The sequence below is a fragment of the Salvelinus fontinalis genome, chromosome 9, assembly GCF_029448725.1.
Source record: "Salvelinus fontinalis isolate EN_2023a chromosome 9, ASM2944872v1, whole genome shotgun sequence".
NCBI classification, from domain to species: Eukaryota; Metazoa; Chordata; class Actinopteri; order Salmoniformes; family Salmonidae; genus Salvelinus; species Salvelinus fontinalis.
Genome location: NC_074673.1, coordinates 44,484,215 through 44,505,967, shown reverse-complemented (window position 1 = coordinate 44,505,967; position 21,753 = coordinate 44,484,215). Strand labels below are relative to the sequence as shown.

Below are 21,753 nucleotides of genomic sequence, written 5' to 3'. Positions count from 1 at the left end.
TTAGATGACGGAACACGTTTAATAGTTAGCAGTTGAGAGTTAGCAGTTGAGATATATCAAGATACTGACAATAGTCTTCTTTTATCAAGTCACTATAGTGTGTGGTTGAGTTCGCCTACTGAGTCGAGGCTGAGTTTCTTTCATGAGTGCAGTCTATTGGGTCTCGACCTGAACATTTATCTCTCTCCTCTTTCTGTGCCTGCAGGGTTTCTTTCGGCGGACCATCCGCCTGAAGCTGGAATATGACAAGTGTGAGCGCCGCTGTAAAATACAAAAGAAGAACCGTAACAAGTGCCAATACTGCCGCTTTCAGAAGTGCCTGTCTGTGGGCATGTCCCACAACGGTGAGGATTTCTTTTCTTTTTTACAAATGTTTTCTTTAACCTTTATTTAACTAGGCAAGTCATTTAAGAACAAATTCTTATTTACAACGACGGACTACACCAGCCAAACCCGGACGATGCTGGGCCAATTGTGCGCCGCCCTATGGGACTCCCAATCCAGGCCGGTTGTGATACAGCCCGGAACACAAACATAGCCAAATCCCTGAGTACGACTTTCTGCATACAGCACAACCTGCCAGCAGCAACCAGAGAGGAACACACACACACACACATACGCATTTGCACGTAGACATATGCACACATACATGTACGCCATTCAAAACCACACTCTTGAGGAACCAGGAGTTGCAATTTAACACCACATTAACCCAGAAGGTTGCTTTTCAAGACTAATGGGAGTAGGTAATCACTTGAGAGACTGCCGTGAATCCTACAATTTTCATTAACAAAAAAAAAATTATTGTTCAACATTTGCACCATTTCATATTTCGCTTTATCCAGACAAAAACGAGTGTCTCTGCCTCTGTGTGGTGGTCTCTATGCAGACTCTCTGTGGTGTTTCCTTGTGATGGTCGGTAAAACTATAAGGTGGGGTTGTATTGCGTTGGCTGAATCCTCCTCACCCTTTAGCTGTGGATGTGTGAACAGAGAAACATACAGTGGGAGTCTCAGCCTGGGCCTGCTGGTCATGTGACCAGGGCTGATAGAGAGCTTTACAGGGTAGCGCAGCGTGGTTTTCAATAGGATACGTTACTAGTGCAACATTACTGCCTGCACACAGTGTAAAAAAAAACGTACAACAGATTTCACTGTACAGATAAAATCACAGACATGCACCCTCATACATACAGACAGACTAACTACAAGCACTGTAAACATAAGGATCTTTACTTTATGCAGAGTTAATCTACAAACAAAAACCTTGATCCAGGACAATTAGTTAAAATTCTTTGACCCTATTGGATGGATGTTGTTTACCTGTGTGTTTTATGTCAGCATAAAACATGGCATTCTGAACCTTAGCTAAGATCGATGTCCTTCCGTTTACAATGGACTCCAATAGAATTTCGAGGTTGTGTGGAGTGTGGAGTGTGGAGTGATGTGAAGAGGGGCTTAGCAAGATCACTGTAGTAGTCGGTCAGAGTTGACAGACAGATGGACTGAAGGACAGACAGACACATACAGATGTAGGATCTTAATATTATCACTCTTTTGTTGCTGAGAATTTTCCTGCACACCAGGAAATGCAAACTTTTAGTGTATTTGGGTTTTTAAAAAGGCTTCTAAAGTTTGCGATTAGAAATTGCAGACTTAATTTTCCCCAAATGAAAAATGAATCAACCCCTATAAGAATGTACAGTACCAGTCAAAATTTAAAACACCTACTCATTCCAGGGTTTTTCTTTATTTTTTACTATTTTCTATATTGTAGAATAATAGTGAAGACATCAAAACTATGAAATAACACCAATTTTCTTTTAAACAAATCCAAATATTTGAGATTCTTCAAAGTAGCCACCCTTTGCCTTAATGACAGCTTTGCACACTCTTGGCATTCTTTCAATCAGCTTCATGAGGTAATCACCTGGAATGCATTTCACTTAACAGGTGTGCCTTGTTAAAAGTTAATTTGTGGAATTTCTTTCCTTCTTAATGTGTTTGAGCCAATCAGCTGTGTTGTGACAAGGTAGGGGTGGTATACAGAAGAGAGCCCTATTTGGTAAAAGACCAAGTCCATATTATGGCAAGAACAGCTCAAATAAGCAAAGAGAAACTACAGTCCATCATTACTTTATGACATGAAGGTCAGTCAATCAGAAAAATGTATAACTTTGAAAGTTTCTTCAAGTGCAGTTGCAAAAACCATCAAGCGATATGATGAAACTGGCTCTCATGAGGACCGCCACAGGAAAGTAAGACCCAGAGTTACCTCTGCTGCAGAGGATGAGTTCATTAGAGTTACCAGCCTCAGAAATTGCAGCCCAAATAAAAGCTTCACAGAGTTCAAGTAACAGACACATCTCAACATCAACTGTTCAGAGGAGACTGTGTGAATCAGGCCTTCATGGTCGAATTGCTGCAAGGAACCACTACTAAAGGGCACCAATAAAAAGGAGAGATTAGCTTGGGCCAAGAAACACGAGCAATGGACATTAGCCTGGTTGAAATCGGTCCTTGGTCTGATTAGTCCAAATTTGAGATTTTTGGTACCAACCCCTGTGTCTTTGTGAGACGTAGAGTGTGGTTCCCACCGTGAAGCATGGAGGAGGAGGTGTGATGGTGCTTTGCTGGTGACAATGTCTGTGATTTTACTTACAATTCAAGGCACACTTAACCAGCATGGCTACCACAGCATTCTGCAGTGATTTTCCATCCAATCTGGTTTGTGCTTAGTGGGACTATCATTTGTTTTTCAACAGGACTGTCCCAACACGCTTTCAAGCTGTGTAAGGGCTATTTGACTAAGAAGGAGAGTGATGGAGTGCTGTATCAGATGACCTGGCCTCCACAATCACCCGACCTCAACCCAATTGAGATGGTTTGGGATGAGTCGGACCGCAGAGTGAAGGAAAAGCAGCCAACAAGTGCTCAGCATATGTGGGAACTCCTTCAAGACTGTTTGAAAAGCTTTCCAGGTGAAGCTGGTTGAGATAATGCCAAGAGTTTGAATAGCTGTCATTAAGGCAAAGGGTGGCTACTTTGAAGAATCTCAAATATTTTGATTTGTTTAAAAGAAAATTGGTGTATGGTGTATGTTGGCCATATACCACACCCTCTCGGGCCTTATTGCTTAATTATAAACTGGATGGTTTGAGCCCTGAATGCTGATTGGCTGAAAGCCTTGGTATACCCCACTTTACTGCTCTAATTACGTTGTTAACCAGTTTATAATAGCAATAAGGCACCTTGGGGATTTGTGGTATATTGCCCATATACAACGGCTAAGGGCTGTATCCAGGCACTCCGCGTTGCGTCGTGCTTAAGAACAGGCCTTAGCCGTGGTATATTGGCCATATACCACAACACATCGGGCCTTATTGCTTAAAGATCTACAGTACTGTACCAATATATGTTTACATAGTCTGTCAACAGCGATGAAGATATGTAGTTGAATGCATTCAGTTGTACAACTGACTAGGTATCTCCCTTTCCTTAATAGGGGCACCTGCTGTTGTGCTACCTATGAGGGAGGTGTGTGTTTGCGTGTGTGTGTTAGCCCACTGAGTTATTGGTAGTGCAGCTGTAATCTGAGTAGTTAGACACTTAGGTGACACTTAGGTGCAGACTGTCTGAGAGAGTCAGTCGCTCTGTACAAAAACAACACACGTGCACACATACTAGCACTAGCTATCTGATTGGTCCTATTTCCTTTAGCGGTCTAACACATTGTTCCTCAACTGCCTCTCATCCTGCCCCCACTTCTCTCAACTGTCTCCTGGGATCCATAGCCCGTCTACATTTTACTTATTTCAACAAAAAAAACACGTTTGTCATTCAGCAGATGCTCTTCTCCAGAGTGACTTACAGTAAGTGCATTTATCTTTAGATAGCTAGGTGAGACAACTACATATCTCAGTAAGTACATTTTTCCTCAAAGAATAGAAAACATAACAAATAACACAACAGAAACAAAAGGCCCAGGAGGTGGGGCAGCCCAAGAGGCAGGCGTCCATCTTGTTTCTCATAACTTCCAACGTATCACTCCATTATCACATGCTCCTGGAAACAACCATACCTCTTGGACGGCAATCCCTTCAGTGGGAAGCTTCTAAGTTACACCCAAAAACCTTTGAACAACAGTGTTCATGATTTGGCAAACAAATAAAAAAATACACATCGACTTGAGCCTCCATATCTTTCTAATGTTGATATGACAAATAATATACAATTGTCTTGAGTCTCCATATATCTCTCAGCAAAACAGATGCATTTTTGTCTGTTGTATTGTAAATACTGTATATAATTTTTTTCATGTACGTTCTCATCTGTGCAATCGCCTCTTTCCTCTCTAATTAGCGATCCGTTTTGGTCGGATGCCCCAGTCTGAGAAGCTGAAGCTGAAGGCAGAGATCCTGACGGGTGACAGGGAGGTGGAGGACCCCCAGCAGGCCGACCAAAAGACCCTGGCCAGGCACATCTACGAGGCCTACCTCAAGAACTTCAACATGAACAAGGCCAAAGCCCGCACCATCCTCACCGGCAAGACTAGCACTCCAGTAAGAGCAGTGTGTAGCATTGTGTGTGTGTGTGTATGTATGTGTGTGTGTGTGGGGGGGGGGTGCATGTTGGATCAAAAATTATACTAACTCTCCAAAGGGAATCATTCAAATTTTGCAAATGCAATACTATTTTTTGCAACCCCGATGGTACTGCAGGTCTTCTGTGCAATCAGACGGGTCCAATATTACATTTAGAATTATTCCCTTTGGAGTGCGTTGGCTTCATTCTGATCCGGTTTGAATGGGATGCAATGTGCAAACCAAACAGTCCTTGTGTGTCAACATAACCTGTTGGCAACCACTACCCACTAGGAGCCAAAGAACCATACAACGACAGAAATAACTCGATCAATGACATTTAGAAGCCAACGTGTCTGGACAAGGACACATCTGTCTGAATACATCAAGAACAACTCTGTATGACCCTGACTTATAATGGACCATTATCAACAGTGTTTGAAGACCACTGCACACCTCCCTCTCTTTCTTTCTTTCTTTAAAGATGGTCCCCTTAGATCTGTGGTCTCCATTCATTCTTTCATCACATAGGAGAATAAATGGGTGGGGTAAGGGTGAGGTCTTCTGGTGAGTGGTTGAAATCCATCTTCGGTGGGTGTAGGTGTGGCAGACGTCAGAGAGGAGGATCACGGGATTGTAAACCGTGAGTAGAAGTGGTGGATCAACTACACAGTAACACTGTATGGATAGACATTCCACTCAGCTTTAGCGTAGCCTTTAGCAATGCATTGTAGTGTCTTCTGACCTTGTTTTCTGTTGTTGATCAAGCTGCTCTTACCCAGCTGCCACCTTCAGCAATAATATTCTGGCCTGTATTGCCAGTCAGATGTTGGGAGCGTATCATATTGTGAGTTGAGTAAGCTGTGTGTAATACGCAGCTCTTGGTTAGGAGCAAGTGCTGGATTGGCTCCTGTGGGAACTTTCACCACTGCAGCTCTGGTCGTGTACTTACAGCCCGACAAACACGGTGACCCAGATAGGTGTTGTTTAGCAGCCTCACACTCTACAAAACAACGTGCTGAAAACACCTCATGAGAGTCAGTGATAACAGTTGAGTTTAAGTTCGCAGTCCTTGTGTATTTTCTATTGGAGCTGGTGTCCTTGCAGTGCTTGCTTGAAGAAGTGCAGGCAGCAGTGTTTTTGTAAGACATGGCTCTATCTAAGGGTACACACCTGATAAGATTAGATTGTCCTGTTGTTTGTTTTGCTACAGTGTAGGACATCACAGCTAATCTAGACCCGGTTTGCCCTGTCCCCCAACAGACATATTCCAGGAGAAATAAGCTACTGTAACCTTCACAGTTACATAACGACAACCAAATAAAATGTAGGTTTTGAGACTGTGACACATGAACGGAGGTGTTCTATAACGTACTCTAGGATCAAGGACAGGACTTGGGTTGTGTTACAATGAGGATTTACAACTGCTTGCAATAAAGGCTCTCTTTTCTTTCTGTCAATAAATGTTTTATATAGGCTCACTATCCCTACATGTAGGCAGGACTGTTTGTGAAACATATCGTTCCTTCATTCTAGTAGTAGTAGTAGTAATATTACAAATACCTACAGTTGAAGTCGGAAGTTTACATCCACATAGGTTGGAGTCATTAAAACTTGTTTTTCAACCACTCCACAAATTTCTTGTTAACAAACTATCGTTTTGGCAAGTCGTTTAGGACATCTACTTTGTGCATGACACAAGTAATTTTTCCAACAATTGTTTACAGACAGATTATTTCACTTATAATTCACTGTATCACAATTCCAGTGGGTCAGAAGTTTACATACACTAAGTTGACTGTGCATTTAAACAGCTTGGAAAATTCCAGAAAACGATGTCATGGATTTAGACACTTCTGATAGGCTAATTGACATAATTTGAGTCAATTGGAGGTGTACCTGTAAATGCATTTCAAGACATACTTTCAAACTCAGTGCCTTTTTCGTTGACATCATGGGAAAATCAAAAGAAATCAGCCAAGACCTCAAAAAGAAATTGTAGACCTCCACAAGTCTGGTTCATCCTTGGGAGCAATTTCCAAACTCATGAAGGTACCACATTCATCTGTACAAACAATAGTACGCAAGTATAAACAACATGGGAACACGCAGCCGTCATACCGCTCAGGAAGGAGACGTGTTCGGGCTCCTAGAGATGAACATACTTTGGTGCGAAAAGTGCAAATCAATCCCAGAACAACAGCAAAGGACCTTGTGAAGATGCTGGAGGAAACAGGTACAGACGTATCTATATCCACAGTAAAACGAATCCTATATCGACATAACCTGAAATGCCGCTCAGCAAGGAAGAAGCCACTGCTCCAAAACCGCCATAAAAAAGCCAGACTACGGTTTGCAACTGCACATGGGGACAAAGATCGTACTTTTTGGAGAAATGTCCTCTGGTCTGATGAAACAAAAATAGAACTGTTTGGCCATAATGACCATCATTATGTTTGGAGGAAAAAGGGGGATGCTTGCAAGCCGAAGAACACCATCCCAACCGTGAAGCACGTGGTGGCAGCATCATGTTGTGGGGTGCTTTGCTGCTGGAGGGACTGGTGCACTTCACAAAATAGATGGCATCATGAGGCAGGAAAATTATGTGGATATATTGAAGCAACATCTCAAGACATCAGTCAGGAAGTTAAAGCTTGGTCGCAAATGGGTCTTCCAAATGGACAATGACCCCAAGCGTACTTCCAAAGTTGTGGCAAAATGGCTGAAGGACAACACAGTCAAGGTGGGCAGAACTGAAAAAGTGTGTGTGAGCAAGGAGGCCTACAAACCTGACTCCGTTACACCAGCTCTGTCAGGAGGAATGGGCCAAAATTCACCCAGTTTATTGTGGGAAGCTTGTGAAAGGCTACCTGAAATGTTTGACCCAAGTTAAACAATTTAAAGGCAATGCTACCAAATACTAATTGAGTATATGTAAACTTCTGACCCACTGGTAATGTGATGAAAGAAATAAAGGCTGAAATAAATCATTCTCTCTACTATTATTCTGACATTTCACATTCTTAAAATAAAGTGGTGATCCTAACTGACCTAAAACGGGGCATTTTTACCAGGATTAAATTTCAGGAAATGTGAGAAACTGAGTTTAAATGTATTTGGCTAAGGTGTATGTAAACCTCCGACTTCAACTGTATCTCATCCACAAGGTCTAGGTAGGGGCTAGGGTTCAGTTTGAAATAGTTTCCTATCTACTGGCCTTCCTTCATACAGGGCTGTCATTACACATGGCTACGACTGTGTTTCCTCACCACCCTGTCTCCCTCCATGCCCCTGCAGCCCTTCGTCATCCACGACATGGAGACCCTCCAGCTGGCAGAGCAGACCCTGGTGGCTAAGATGGTGAGCACGGCCGGGAGCCATCTGCTTGAGAAGGAGGCTGAGGTCCGCATCTTCCACTGCTGCCAGTGCACCTCCGTAGAGACGGTCACAGAGCTAACCGAGTTCGCCAAGTCTGTCCCCGGCTTCTCCAGCCTGGACCTGAACGACCAGGTGACTCTGCTGAAGTACGGCGTGTACGAGGCACTGTTCGCCCTGCTGGCATCGTGTATGAACAAGGACGGCCTCCTGGTGGCCTACGGATCGGGCTTCATCACCAGGGAGTTCCTCAAGAGTTTGAGGAGGCCCTTCAGCGACATGATGGAGCCCAAGTTTCAGTTCGCCATGAAGTTCAACGGGCTGGAGCTGGATGACAGTGACCTGGCTCTGTTTGTGGCTGCCATTATCTGCTGTGGAGGTAAGAGAGAGAGAACAGGAGAGGCTGTGATCTGGGGTTAATGACCACTAAATGGTACACTAATTGGTTTTAGTGTTAATTACTATGCGTCTTCTTGTTGGATTTGCTAGTCCCCTCGAATGCCAATCATAATGTCTCTTCTTGGGTTGACATAATCATTTCTCTAACTCTCCTCTCCTCTTTTGTCTCCCTCAGACCGCCCTGGCCTGGTGAACGTGACCCACATCGAGTGCATGCAGGAGAACATTGTTCAGGTGCTGCAGCTCCACCTGCTGGCCAACCACCCAGACGACACCTTCCTCTTCCCCAATCTGCTGCAGAAACTGGCCGACCTCCGTCAACTGGTCACCGAGCACGCTCAGTTGGTCCAGGAGATCAAGAAGACAGAGGACACGTCACTCCACCCCCTGCTGCAGGAGATCTATAGGGACATGTACTGAGATATTGAGCCCAGGGAGAAGGGCTGGGGCCTGAGAACACACCTCACCCTCCATTTTGGGGACATGTACTGAGCCTAGAAAGGAGGTGGTCTGCCATTTTGGGGACGCAGGCGTGAACAGTCCCACGGTGATAGGGTTGAACCACTGAACCCCCAGATACAGGGTTGCTTGTATTTCTCAGCAGCGAGAGTATTGGTGTTTATGAGGCCCAGACATCACATGACAAGACAGAACTACAGGACACTACTCTGGGCACCTGCAGTTGGGTCCACTACTCCCTCATGGCCCTAAAGGGCCGTATTACGTGTGTGGAGGGGCAGTGTGGAGCTGAATTGAGTCTCCTATTCTATCCTAGTGTTTATCCTAATGCAGTTCCCAGCTAGAGAACATGTATCGGGCTGGAGTATACAGATCAAATAATAAATTGCTGGTTTGGGTAAGTAAGATTCAGTCAGACTATAACCACCAGAATCCCTGCTTAAAGGGGTCTGCACTGAGCCATACTCAGGCACTAGAGTGAAGAACAGCAGAACTTACTCTTCAGAACACCACTTCAGCGGTATGTTTATAACTTTGCCATTTTGTACCGAACGTGAGAGCGAGAGGAAAGAATGATAGTGATGCCCACCTACTTTGCAGTAAAGACACCCAAGTGACTTCAATGCCGACTACAGATTTTTAGATGTGAGTGACTGTGTCTCACAGCAAGGCAGCTTATTCAGTGATTGGCTGTGCTCCCCCAGTGAAGTACAGATGTGGGTTCTTTATTTGAGATGGTTTGCTACAGCAGGATAATACTTCTGCAGCAACAGGAAATGTAAATTATAATTCATGGACATTTTCTGTTGATACCTTTTGGGGTTGATACCTTTCATAAGTGCCAATCAAGTCTGAAATGTAAAAGGAGAAATTGCAAACGTTAGAAACCTTTTACACTACAAGTTTGCATTTCCTGCTGTGCAGGAAAATGTTCAGCAACTAAAAGAGTGATTAAGAGCCTACATCTGTAATGGGATTGCATGGTCAGTTTCCTAATACACCATACTGTACCAGACTATTGTCCCTCAGATGCGGCTCAAAATCCAACTCACAGGACAAGTAAATGTAACAGACTGCTTCATTCATTTTGGGAAAGCTCTCCTGTGCCTTATCAAGTTATTTCACCTGCTTAGGCGATAACAAATCATGTATTATAAATGCGATTCCTCTGAAAAAAACTATAACTATAATTTAGCCATTGATTTAACATGGGCATGTTCACTAATGTTATCAAGGAGGAGGCTAAAGAGTTTCAGTAATTGCTCCCTCTATATCTCTCTGAATATTTTGTCCTTTGCTATTTTCGACACAAGACCCACAACCTCAGTTGGACAGACACACTCTTGGCTTCAACAGGCCTCCGTTGTTCAAACATCAGTTACTCTTCAGTCATTCTACAGATAATTTTTCCCTATGTGCTGTATAGGGATGGTTTTCACATACCTTACCATCCGTCTCATTTTCCTCTCCTATCTAGACCAAACTCTAACAGGGAGGCTTTGGTGCGCGTTATATTCATTTCATAAAACCAATGTGAAACTCAATGAACTTTAACCGATTTTTCAGTACTTTCACAAACAAAGGCAAAAACTACCATGTCAATAGTGTTTCCCCCACCCTTCAGAACATGGCTCGATCAGGACATTTTGTTTGTAAGTAGTTTGATTTTCTTCTCTGACCACTTCTCTGACCACTGTCAGAGATTCACTCTGTAATTGCACCCACAATGCAACACTAAAGCACAAGTATGCTTCCGATATGTGAAATGAATCTATGTTGTATACTGTACCTCCGTAATTATGCCTTTTGGAAGAAGAAAACACACAAATATTTGGCACTCCATCTTGTTTTGCATTCTGGTATTAAAGGTCTAATACGACGTTAAACTACATTAAAACCTTAACACATGCAGATTGAGAGCAGGTTTACCACATTTTAAGCAATTTACCAGAAAGCCTGTTCTTTTACTCTCTCACTCATATTATCCCAGCCCCCATTAAACATATCCGACTTTCTCTCTCTCTCTCTCTCTCTCTCTCTCTCTCTCTCTCTCTCTCTCTCTCTCTCTCTCTCTCTCTCTCTCTCTCTCTCTCTCTCTCTCTCTCTCTCTCTCTCTCTCTCTCTCTCGTGTTCTCTAGCTCTCTCTCTCTCGTGTTCTCTAGCTCTCTCTCTCTCGTGTTCTCTAGCTCTCTCTCTCTCTCTGTCACAGTGGCTCGTTTGGCTTGGTCCTCTTTCTTGCTCCACAGATTAAGGGCCCGATTCAATCTGTAGCGTGGAGGATCTGCGCTGTAGCTCAGATGACATTTAAAGTTCATTTCCGATAGAGCCGACAAATGCAGCGTTTAGTGTGAATGCAATCTCTGCAAACGCGGTAACATTGCCTTAAAATGTTAGATCTTCCCGAGCGCTCAGGTTCAGGGAATTATGCTACACAACGATAATACTTTCTTTTGGATTGATGACAGTTGACCATTGTTGCGCTCTCTTTTTCTTCCAAAATAGAATAGCAAACATTTCAACTCTGACTGGTATAATATGAATGTCAACTAACCCAGCTCTCTCCGTGATTTGAAATATTCATGGAAAAGAACTTACACCTGAATGTTAGAACCTAGTCGAGATGGCATTCTAAAGCTGCTTCATCAAACCAGCCATCAGTCCCTCACAGAACTAATGGGAATGTTGCAAAAGCATAATGAAATAATCATTCATGTGTGCATGTTTGTCTGACGGAAATACGTTCTTAAGTGCATTTTCTGTGAGGGAATGTTTTTTGTTCTTTGCTTACCGTACCAAATTCTCATCTGAATCCATAAATCAATGATTTGGTTTCATGTAATGGACCTAGATTCACTCGCTGCACCACATTGTATAAATGCTTTGTACATAGGTTCAGTGATTATGTGATTGCTTGCCCCAACTATAACCGGAGGTGTACAAGATACTAACTAATATTGGATATGTTTTGTATTCCTCTTTGTCTGGTAAATACTTTTTAATGTTTTCAATTGTACAGAAATGCAGGTATGTTTTTGCTTAAAAGCCAAATCCACTCCACAAAATATTTAGGTATTTATTTCATTAGTCCACTGTTAATACAGTCCCAAAATGTATTGCAGGTCAGCAGTCAAGTTTTTAAAATATAGGATTTTCAGGAAGCAAAGTGTTTCGCATCATATGATGCATTTTGTATCATTATGATGATGTGGCAAGCGACACTTTGCTTCTTGGAAGTCCAATATCTTGGACATTTGACTGCCGACATGTACTAATTAAATAAATACCAAAATATCGATTTGAGGTGATTTTTCTTTTAAGCCCTACCTAATTTGACCATGTTATAATTGAGTTGGATCTTATTTTTATACTAAAGCTAAAGCAGATATATGAGTAGATCTGAAATTGTTCTGTTGAAGAGTGCAATGTAAATAGAGTAACTAAGAGTAACTAAGTAACTGGTGATGTAACCATAGATTTGATTCCCAATGGGGACATTCCTTTTGTTAATTCCCCCACTATAGAGGGAGAGTTAACATGTTATGTACAGTGTGTGCTGTGCTTAGCTTTAGGGATACTAAAAGCACTCATAGCTAATATCAAGACTTGACTGCGAAACCTGCTATAGATTATTGGCACTACTTTTTCACTAGACAACATGATCTGGATATATTCTTTGTCTTGAACAGACATAAGTAAATAATTAGCGTTAAGACTGGTAATAATACAGTACTGCAAGTCTCCTATGTTGTCATCTCAGGTTGAAGATTAAAATAGTAGAGGAGATGTTTAGGGCGGAATTTCACTATTCACAACATAAATGCTCCATAATTGCCTCTTCGTGTACTTCAAGCCAAGCGGTTTGTCGTTTTTGTGGCCCTATTATATCCCTTCTCTGTATTGATAAATATATACAACATTATACACTCATAACTTGTCCACTTAGACACAATGCACAGCGATTTCATAACAGTTAAATGCAGGTGAAGAAAAATGCAGTAATAAGATGCAGTATATTGTTTATTAACACTCTCCTGTTGTATCAAGCTTTTTGCCCGCTTCCTTTCTCCTCCTCACTCACTGCTAGGTTCTAACTTAACCATAATCATGCCATATGTTAGATGACTGAATTTCAAGCTGCCTGTAATGGTAGTTCTATAGTATGTATTCCTCGAATGTCAGGCCTCCATAGAATGCAACGATGCTTTAATCCACTGCCACCTGAATCTAGATTCTAGAATCACCAGGTGAACTGAACACACTAGGGATTCAACACAACCCGTGCCTTAACCCATGCCATACAACATTACACACAATACAGTATAGCCCTAAAGACGCACACAGTTCTGTGTCACCAAGGTGCCGGTATGGATATGACACTACACAATACAGAGATACACAAAGAGAGGATATGACAGAATTAGGGAAGGTATCAGAAATGTGATAGGCAGATGGATTATTGTTGAATCTGTGGAACATAATGACTGTTTGGAATCACACTCTTCCAAATTAGAGCGATCTCTGTCTTGCAATAGTGAAAATATAAACCAGGTAATATAATGGTTCAAACACTAGAGATTTCTGCTACCCTTAGTGATGTATATTGTTTTGTGTTGAATTGTCAAGCAACTTTTGACAAGTATCAGGGAAAATGTTGTCTTCCTTAGTTTATCGTAGTTTAGGACATAGCGGGGTTTTAGGACATATTCTTCTTCTTGTTGAGTTTATAGGGCACTGCCATACAGCACACAAATAATAATAGCAATAATAATAACAAATAAATAAAACTAAATAGAAATGACGAGGGCATCAGATATAGGAAATACGATTTTTATTCTGTATTAATTTACTAAATGTCATGGAGTTGATGCAGTGTTTTTATGGCTAGTGTCATGCACAGACACCGGAGATGGTCTTTGGAGGTTTATGTATACTGTGGCTTTGTAGCAATACTGTAAATGTTTGACAAATGTACTGTATATCTTAGTCATTTAAACAATAAACAAGTTGACTTTGAATGGACTTTAAAATAAAATGATTTTAAAATCCAACAATATTGTCCATCTATTTTTTATGTGAATAATAACGTTGTATTGATGGTGAGAGCTGAAAATATGAAAGAAACAGGCGATTCTAGGATTTTTGTTGATGGGGTGGCCAATGGGGCACCAAGAACCAGTCATGTATTTTTTAAATTTTTAGTCCCAGCCCCCGTTCCCGCAGGAGGCCTTTTGGTAGGCCGTCATTGTAAATAAGAATTTGTTCTTAACTAACCTGCCTAGTTAAATAAAAAACAAAATAAATAAAAATGGGTGGCCATAGGAAATCAACAAATTGTATCACAAATAGCGTTTGAAAATTGTCTTGAACTAAGATTCAATGTATTAAATAACTTTAAATTTGTTACTGCCCTAATTTATTCAAATAAATCAATTTGAAGAGATCCATATTCAAGCTAGATACATGTTCAGTGGTAAAACCCTGTCCATCAATACACTTATTGATGAAGCCAGTGACTGATGTGGTGTACTCCTCAATGCCATTGGAAGAATCCCGGAACATATTCCAGTCTGTGCTAGCAAAACAGTCCTGTAGCTTAGCATCTGCGTCATCTGACCACTTCTTTATTGACCGAGTCACTGGTGCTTCCTGCTTTAGCTTTTGCTTGTAAGCAGGAATCAGGAGGATAGAATTATGGCCAGATTTGCCAAATGGACGGTGAAGGAGCGCTTTGTACATGTCTCTGTGTGTGGAGTAAAGGTGGTCTAGAGTTTTTTTCCCTCTGTTTGCACATTTAACATTCTGGTAGAAATTAGGTAAAACCGATTTAAGTTTCCCTGCATTAAAGTCCCCGGCCACTAGGAGCGTCGCCTCTGGATGGGCGTTTTCCTGTTTGCTTATGGACGTATACAGCTCATTGAGTGTAGTCTTAGTGCCAGCATCGTTTTGTGTTGGTAAATAGACAGCTACGAAGAATATAGATAAAAACTCTCTTGGTAAATAGTATAGTCTACAGCTTATCATGAGATACTCTACATCAGGCGAGCAAAACCTCAAGACTTCCTTACTATTAGATTTCTTGCACCAGCTGTTGTTTACGAATATACACAGACCGCCACCCCTTGTCTTACCGGAAGCGGCTGTTCTAACTTACCGAAGCGACGTAAAACCCGCCAGCTGATATTACAGTTTTTAATGTCCCAATGGTAGTATATTGGTGATTGTAGTTAGTCTATTTTGTCATCCAATGATGGTACGTTGGCTAATAGTAGTGATGGTAGAGACAGATTACCCACTTACAAGGCACCCCGACCTACGTCCCCGATATCTCTGTCTCTTTCTCATGCAAATCACGGGGATTTGGGCCTTGTCGGGTGTCCTTCGAATCCTACTTGTTAAAGAAAAAATCTTCTTCCAGTGCAAGGTGAGTAGAGGCTCTTTTCGGTCATAAGAGATGGTGGCAGAAACATTATGTACAAAATAACTTACAAATAACATGAAAAACCACACACAATAGCACAATTGGTTAGGAGAACGTAAAATGGCAGCCATCTCCTCCGGCACCATTATCTCCTTTAACTTTTAATTCTGTCATTGTAATTCCATCTTCTATGGATTAGATATCTCCTAACTTTTGCCACACGGAGCAAGGTTCTATGACTGTAGCCTATTGCCTCTTTGATGACTTACGATTGGCATACAAGCTACATGCGCCACTCTCGTGATAAGCAAGAGCAGCAGCATAAATTATACAATTTCTCTCTCTCTCCTGCAGCAGTCATGTTTCGATCTGTACGGGCCCTTCCGGACAAGTCAGTTATAATTACACATACCCGAGACCCGTGACAATAAAATCAGACCCCACCAAGACCCGTAACATTATTTAGAACTCTGGATCCGCTTAGGTCCCGGAATGGGTCTTGTGTATTCAAGTACATGTAGATCCGGGAAGACGTCTTATTGGCATCTAATATGTTGCATTACCGGACCCAACTGGACTATAGTATAAATCCATTATACTTATTGATACAAAATGAAAAAATAAAATAACAAATAAAACACCTTCCAACCAGCACTAGATTCATTAATACCCAACTACCCCATTCTACTACTTTGACCCTATCTGCTCCTGCACAATGCCATCAGACTGGGAGGACGGGACACCACCACTCAACACACCCTGTAACTCTTATGAAGTCAAATCTCGTACCCCCAAGTACTTCTCTGCAGCTGCCACCACAACACCTATTTTCTGTGATTTACGTTTAATTTCTGCTGTACAGATGATAACCATTGTTGTAAACGCTAAGAAGCCAATCTCTAACATGGTAATTGTTATAGCCTTACATGACCTTGTCATGTAGAGATGAAAAACTCTAAAGGACAGACTGTGACACCTCTGTTTCACCACGCTCCCAAGCCGCGTTGTTCAATTGATGCAGCTGTTCAATTGATGCAGCCAGCCAATCAAACAGCATTTCCACTGGCTCTGAGGCGTCAAAATGGTCCTAAAGCCGAACTAAACTGCCAGAACGGACTGGGGGAGAGAGAAATACGGCCGGCAATTGCATTGGGGCATTGAACCATGTATTTGATACCAGTCCACTGATTCCGCTCCAGCCATTACCACGAGCCCATCCTCCCCAATTAAGGTGCCACCAACCTCCAGTGGTGGCAGGATATGATTGGGGGTCAGATAGAAAAACATTGCTCTATATGTACAAGGCATTGATCCGGTCATCTTTGGATTATGGGTGCTTTGTACAGTATATGGATCGGCAGTCAAAACGGTACTACAGCGCCTGGATAGGATACGGTCAAAGGCCTGAGATTGTGTGTGGGTGCCTTCAGGACAACACCTGTTGAGGCATTGCAGCTTGCAGGTGGATAGTGGGGAACTGCCACTGAGGATAAGGCGGGACAAACTTGCATTAGCGTACTGGGTGAGGTTGAAAGGGAGTTCAGAGGGACATCCTATGGTAATGGCAACTGGGGAATGCTGGGAACGAGAAGGGGGTAAGCAGAGGGCGTACGGTTGGACAAATGGGTAGAAGGTGGTAGAATATGGACTGGGGTAGAGAGAGACAGGGCCGGCAATTGCATTGGGGAACGCTCTTCCGTGGCTGTTTCCGAAACCAAGTGTAGATGTTTTTTTTTATTTTATTTTTTTTATCCCATTTTCTCCCCAATTTTCGTGGTATCCAATCGCTAGTAATTACTACCTTGTCTCATCGCTACAACTCCCGTACGGGCTCGGGAGAGACGAAGGTTGAAAGCCATGCGTCCTCCGAAGCACAACCCAACCAGCCGTACTGCTTCTTTAACACAGCGCGCCTCCAACCCGGAAGCCAGCCGCACCAATGTGTCGGAGGAAACACCGTGTACCTGGCCCCCCTTGGCTGGCGCGCACTGCGCCCGGCCCGCCACAGGAGTCGCTGGAGCGCGATGAGACAAGGATATCCCTACCGGCCAAACCCTCCCTATCCCGGACGACGCTATGCCAATTGTGCGTCGCCCCACGGACCTCCCGGTCGCGGCCGGCTGCGACAGAGCCTGGGCGCGAACCCAGAGACTCTGGTGGCGCAGTTAGCACTGCGATGCAGTGCCCTAGACCACTGCGCCACCCGGGAGGCCCTCCAAGTGTAGATGTTGACATGATTGAGGGAAGGAGAGAATGGGGTGAGGACGTGAGGTGTGTGGAGAGATGTATAGATAATCGGTTTTATTAATTTTTAAGGATATATACAGATGGTTCAAATGATCCAGTCAGTGGTAGGGTGGGGGTGTATATTCCAGATTTCAATGTTAGAGTATGTAAGTGGTTAACTGATTATGTGTCAGTGTATGCGGCCGAGTTGATGGCCATGATTCTAGGTCTGAGATGGGTGGAGGAGGTGAAACCACTCAGAGTGGTGATCTTCTCTGATTCGGCTGCAGTGTTGAGTAGTGTGAAGACAGGCCGGGGAGACTTGTTTGTGGAGATGATGGTGCTGTCAATGGGATTGGAGAGGATGGGAGTGGTGGTAAGCATTTGCTGTCTTTCCACCCATGTGGGTGTGGAGGGTAATGAGAATGATGATGTGGTGGCTGTGAGTGCTGTGAGGAGAGAGCGGGTAGATATTCAGATCCCGCTGGGCTGCAGGGAAGTCAAGTCCTTGATCTAAAGGGCTCGATCTTTGGAAAAAGGAGTGAGATGCTAGTAGTAAGGGGAGGCAATTTTATTGCACGCATCGGTCAGTAAAGGAAGAAGTGGGGAGTATGGGATGTAGGAGAGAGGAAGTTGAGGATGTTTGAATGCCACTTTGTGGATGATAGGGAGGCATAACACAGGTCTGTGTGATGAGTGTTTAGTGGAGGAAACGGTGGAACATATTGATATTTTGTGAACTGTATAACGTAGATAGGGAAAGATTGTGTGAAAGGGTTAGAGAGGCTGGACGGGGTTGGGGTTGGGGTTTGGGTGGTGTAGTGGGGAGGAAAGAGGAGGGAAGTGGTGTCTAGGGCTTTATTTCACTTTCTTAGAAGAACGGGACTAATGAAGAGAATTTAATGTAGTTAGGCAGTGACTGGCCTCACACTCCAGTACAGTAGGTGGCGGTGTATGCACCCTAAATGTTGGTTGCGATCCGCCAACCCAATCCCAAAGAAGAAGGCCATATGAGTCTATGAGGCCATGGGATGTTGAGATTGAGGACTCCATCTGCTGGTCTTCAGACATAACTGCAAATGATGTCTTGAACAGGCACCACTAGCATCTTGGACAAATGCTAGTGATGCGTGGGTCAGCTTTTTGTTCACCCGCACCCAAAATAATTCCATACAAATATTTTCTGTGCAAAATTTCCATTTGACAGCAGTTTTACCGGTTGTAAGGACATAGAAAGCTGTGAAAACGACGCAACATATTTCTAATAACATTTCAGTTCGTCTTGGATATATACATGCACATTTGTGGCCTGCTGGAGGTCATTTTGCAGGGCTCTGGCAGTGCTCCTCCTTGCACAAAGGCGGAGGTAGCGGTCCTGCTGCTGGGTTGTTGCCCTCCTACGGCCTCCTCCACGTCTCCTGATGTACTGGCCTGTCTCCTGGTAGCGCCTCCATGCTCTGGACACTACGCTGACAGACACAGCAAATCTTTTTGCCACAGCTCACATTGATGTGCCATCCTGGATGAACTGCACTACCTGAGCCACTTGTGTGGGTTGTAGACTTCGTCTCATGCTACCACTAGAGTGAAAGCACCGCCAGCATTCAAAAGTGACCAAAACATCAGCCAGGAAGCATAGGAACTGAGAAGTGGTCTGTGGTCACCACCTGCAGAACCATTCCTTTATTGGGGTGTCTTGCTAATTGCCTATAATTTCCACCTTTTGTCTATTCCATTTGTACAACAGCATGTGAAATGTATTGTCAATCAGTGTTGCTTCCTAAGTAGACAGTTTCACAGAAGTGTGATTGACTTGGAGTTACATTGTGTTGTTTAAGTGTTCCCTTTATTTTTTTGAGCAGTGTATTTAATTTGGTTGAAATACTATCAGCTTTTATGACGCTGATAAAGATAGCTCCTCTACAGATGGTCCTTAATGGCACATTCAGGCATTCTCTCAAGATGCTGAAAGAAAGAAATTATATTTCTCCACTCCTTTACATTTGGTGTATCAATTTACTGCAAGAAAGGCTTAATTTTGCAGTAGTCAATATTAAGGCTTTGTGAGAGGTTATACAGAGGGGTGCTGTTTCGCTCACTCGGATGCTTTCTCCTGTGAGATACATTCAGCCTCTTGCGAATTGAAGGACATTTATGAAACACAGAGAGACGAAAGATACATCACTTTATCGGGGGGAAAAAATGATTGGTACATTTTTGGGGGGAAGCATTGCTTCCCTTGCCAACCATGAATAAACGCACGTTAATAAACGTGGATATCGCCTTTGCTTTTGTGGCACAACTGATGCCACGCAGGGTTATGGGCCAGAAGCTTGAGGTTAGCCGACCACCACAGATGAGCTCAGTCTTTCTGCCTGTTTCATTTCTTCACGATCAGAGCCGGTTGCAGACAATGATCAGCCAGGGGAAAATCAGAGTTTTAACATTTTGATACAATATTTATTATTATATATAATATATGCAACAAATTTGTTTGGCTTGACAATGTCATTAACCTTTTTGGTGTTTTGTAACAGATGTCTCTTTCCATTCATCAAATTGCCTCTGCACAGTTGAGATTAATTGATTGATTTTATTTGTCAGTTAAAAAACGACATACTGTGTATACACAAATCATTTTAAAAGTGACCGGGATTGCACAATAAAATCGGGGACTTATTTTCATTCTGGTCCCTACATTTGCTGCAGCAAATGCTACAGTACTATAAGGACTGGATGCACGTCTATTTTACACATCTCTATCCGGCTTTCAGGTGTCACCTTATTTATGAACATAGCTACATCTATGGGCTTTTATGTTTTTCTGTCATGTGTAATGGGTAGTAGCCTATATCATAGGCTATGTATTGGATAACAGCACAATCATTAAGGCTTTTTTGGGCTTGGACTCATAAAATGTATAATGTAGGGCTCATAAAATGTATTCAATGTATGACTCAAGTAGCATCAGACTTGAACATGCCGATCCAAGCTCTAATCAAATCCAGACATATTAATATGTTTTATATGCTTTAGAATGACACTTCCGGTTTGGGCGGGAAATATTTGGTTAGCCAGGAGAAAAGTTATTATTCTCGGGATGGAACATTTGTAAAACACCGGGAAAATATTAAACCCTAGTCTAATCAAAGTGACACTGGACTCGCACACATGCCAGTCTTCAGGGTGTCTATAGGTTTACATCCAATTGTTGACAAACTTTCATGCGAATATTCTAAAATCTGCATAAAAACATTGTAAACCTGTATTTCTGTCTGTAATAAAGCTCAAGGTAAAGATGAACGGAGCAAAGTACAGAGCGATCCTTGATGAAAACCTGCTCCAGAGCGCTCAGGACCTCAGACTGGGGTGAAGGTTCACCTTGCAACAGAACAACAACCCTAAGCACACAGCCAAGACAACGCAGGAGTCGCCTCGGTGTCACGCCCTGATCTGTTTCACCTGCCTTTGTGAGTGTCTCCACCCACCTCCAGGTGTCTCCTATTAGTCCCCGGTGTATTTATGTGTTTCCTGTCTTGACTCAAATGATTAGCCTTTCAGAAGCTTCTAAAGCCATGACATCATTTCTGGAATTTTCCAAGCTGTTTAAAGGTACAGTCAACTTAGTGTATGTAAACTTCTGACCCACTGGAATTGTGATACAGTGACTTATAAGTGAAATAATCTGTCTGTAAACAATTGTTGGAAAAATTACTTGTGTCATGCACAAAGTAGATGTCGTAACCGACCTGACAAAACTATAGTTTGTTAACAAGAGCTTTGTGAAGTGGTTGAAAAACGAGTTCACCTTGCATTCTGTCTCCTAGAGATGAACGTACTTTGGTGCGAGAAGTGCAAATCAATCCCAGAACAACAGCAAAGGACCTTGTGAGGATGCTGGAAGAAAATGGTACAAAAGTATCTATATCCACAGTAAAACGAGTCCTATATCGACATAACCTGAAATGCCGCTCAGCAAGGAAGAAGCCACTGCTCCAAAACAGCCATAAAAAAGCCAGACTACGGTTTGCAAATGCACATGGGGACAAAGATCGTACTTTTTGGAGAAATGTCCTCTGGTCTGATTAAACAAAAATAGAACTGTTTGGCCATAATGACCATCGTTATGTTTAGAGGAAAAAGGGGGATGCTTGCAAGCCGAAGAACACGATCCCAATCGTGAAGCACGGGGGTGGCAGCATTATGTTTTGGGGGTGCTTTGCTGCAGAAGGGACTGGTGCACTTCGCAAAATAGATGGCTCATGAGGATGGAAAATGATGTGGATATATTGAA

The 21,753-nt window shown here is 42.8% G+C and overlaps 1 protein-coding gene across 3 annotated transcripts in view; it reads left to right on the top strand.

Annotated features, from left to right (window-relative positions):
• The window catches only part of LOC129862674 (peroxisome proliferator-activated receptor alpha-like), a 56,640-nt gene extending 42,774 nt beyond the window's left edge, over positions 1-13,866 (top strand). For all 3 annotated transcript variants that reach the window (XM_055934559.1, XM_055934558.1, XM_055934557.1), the window contains exons 4-7: positions 206-344; positions 4,362-4,561; positions 7,880-8,336; positions 8,532-13,866. In XM_055934559.1, coding sequence (XP_055790534.1) covers positions 206-344; positions 4,362-4,561; positions 7,880-8,336; positions 8,532-8,776 — 1,041 coding nt within the window. In that variant the 3' untranslated portion in view covers positions 8,777-13,866. The remainder of the gene's footprint in view (positions 1-205; positions 345-4,361; positions 4,562-7,879; positions 8,337-8,531) is intronic.
• Positions 13,867-21,753: the final 7,887 nt, after the last annotated feature.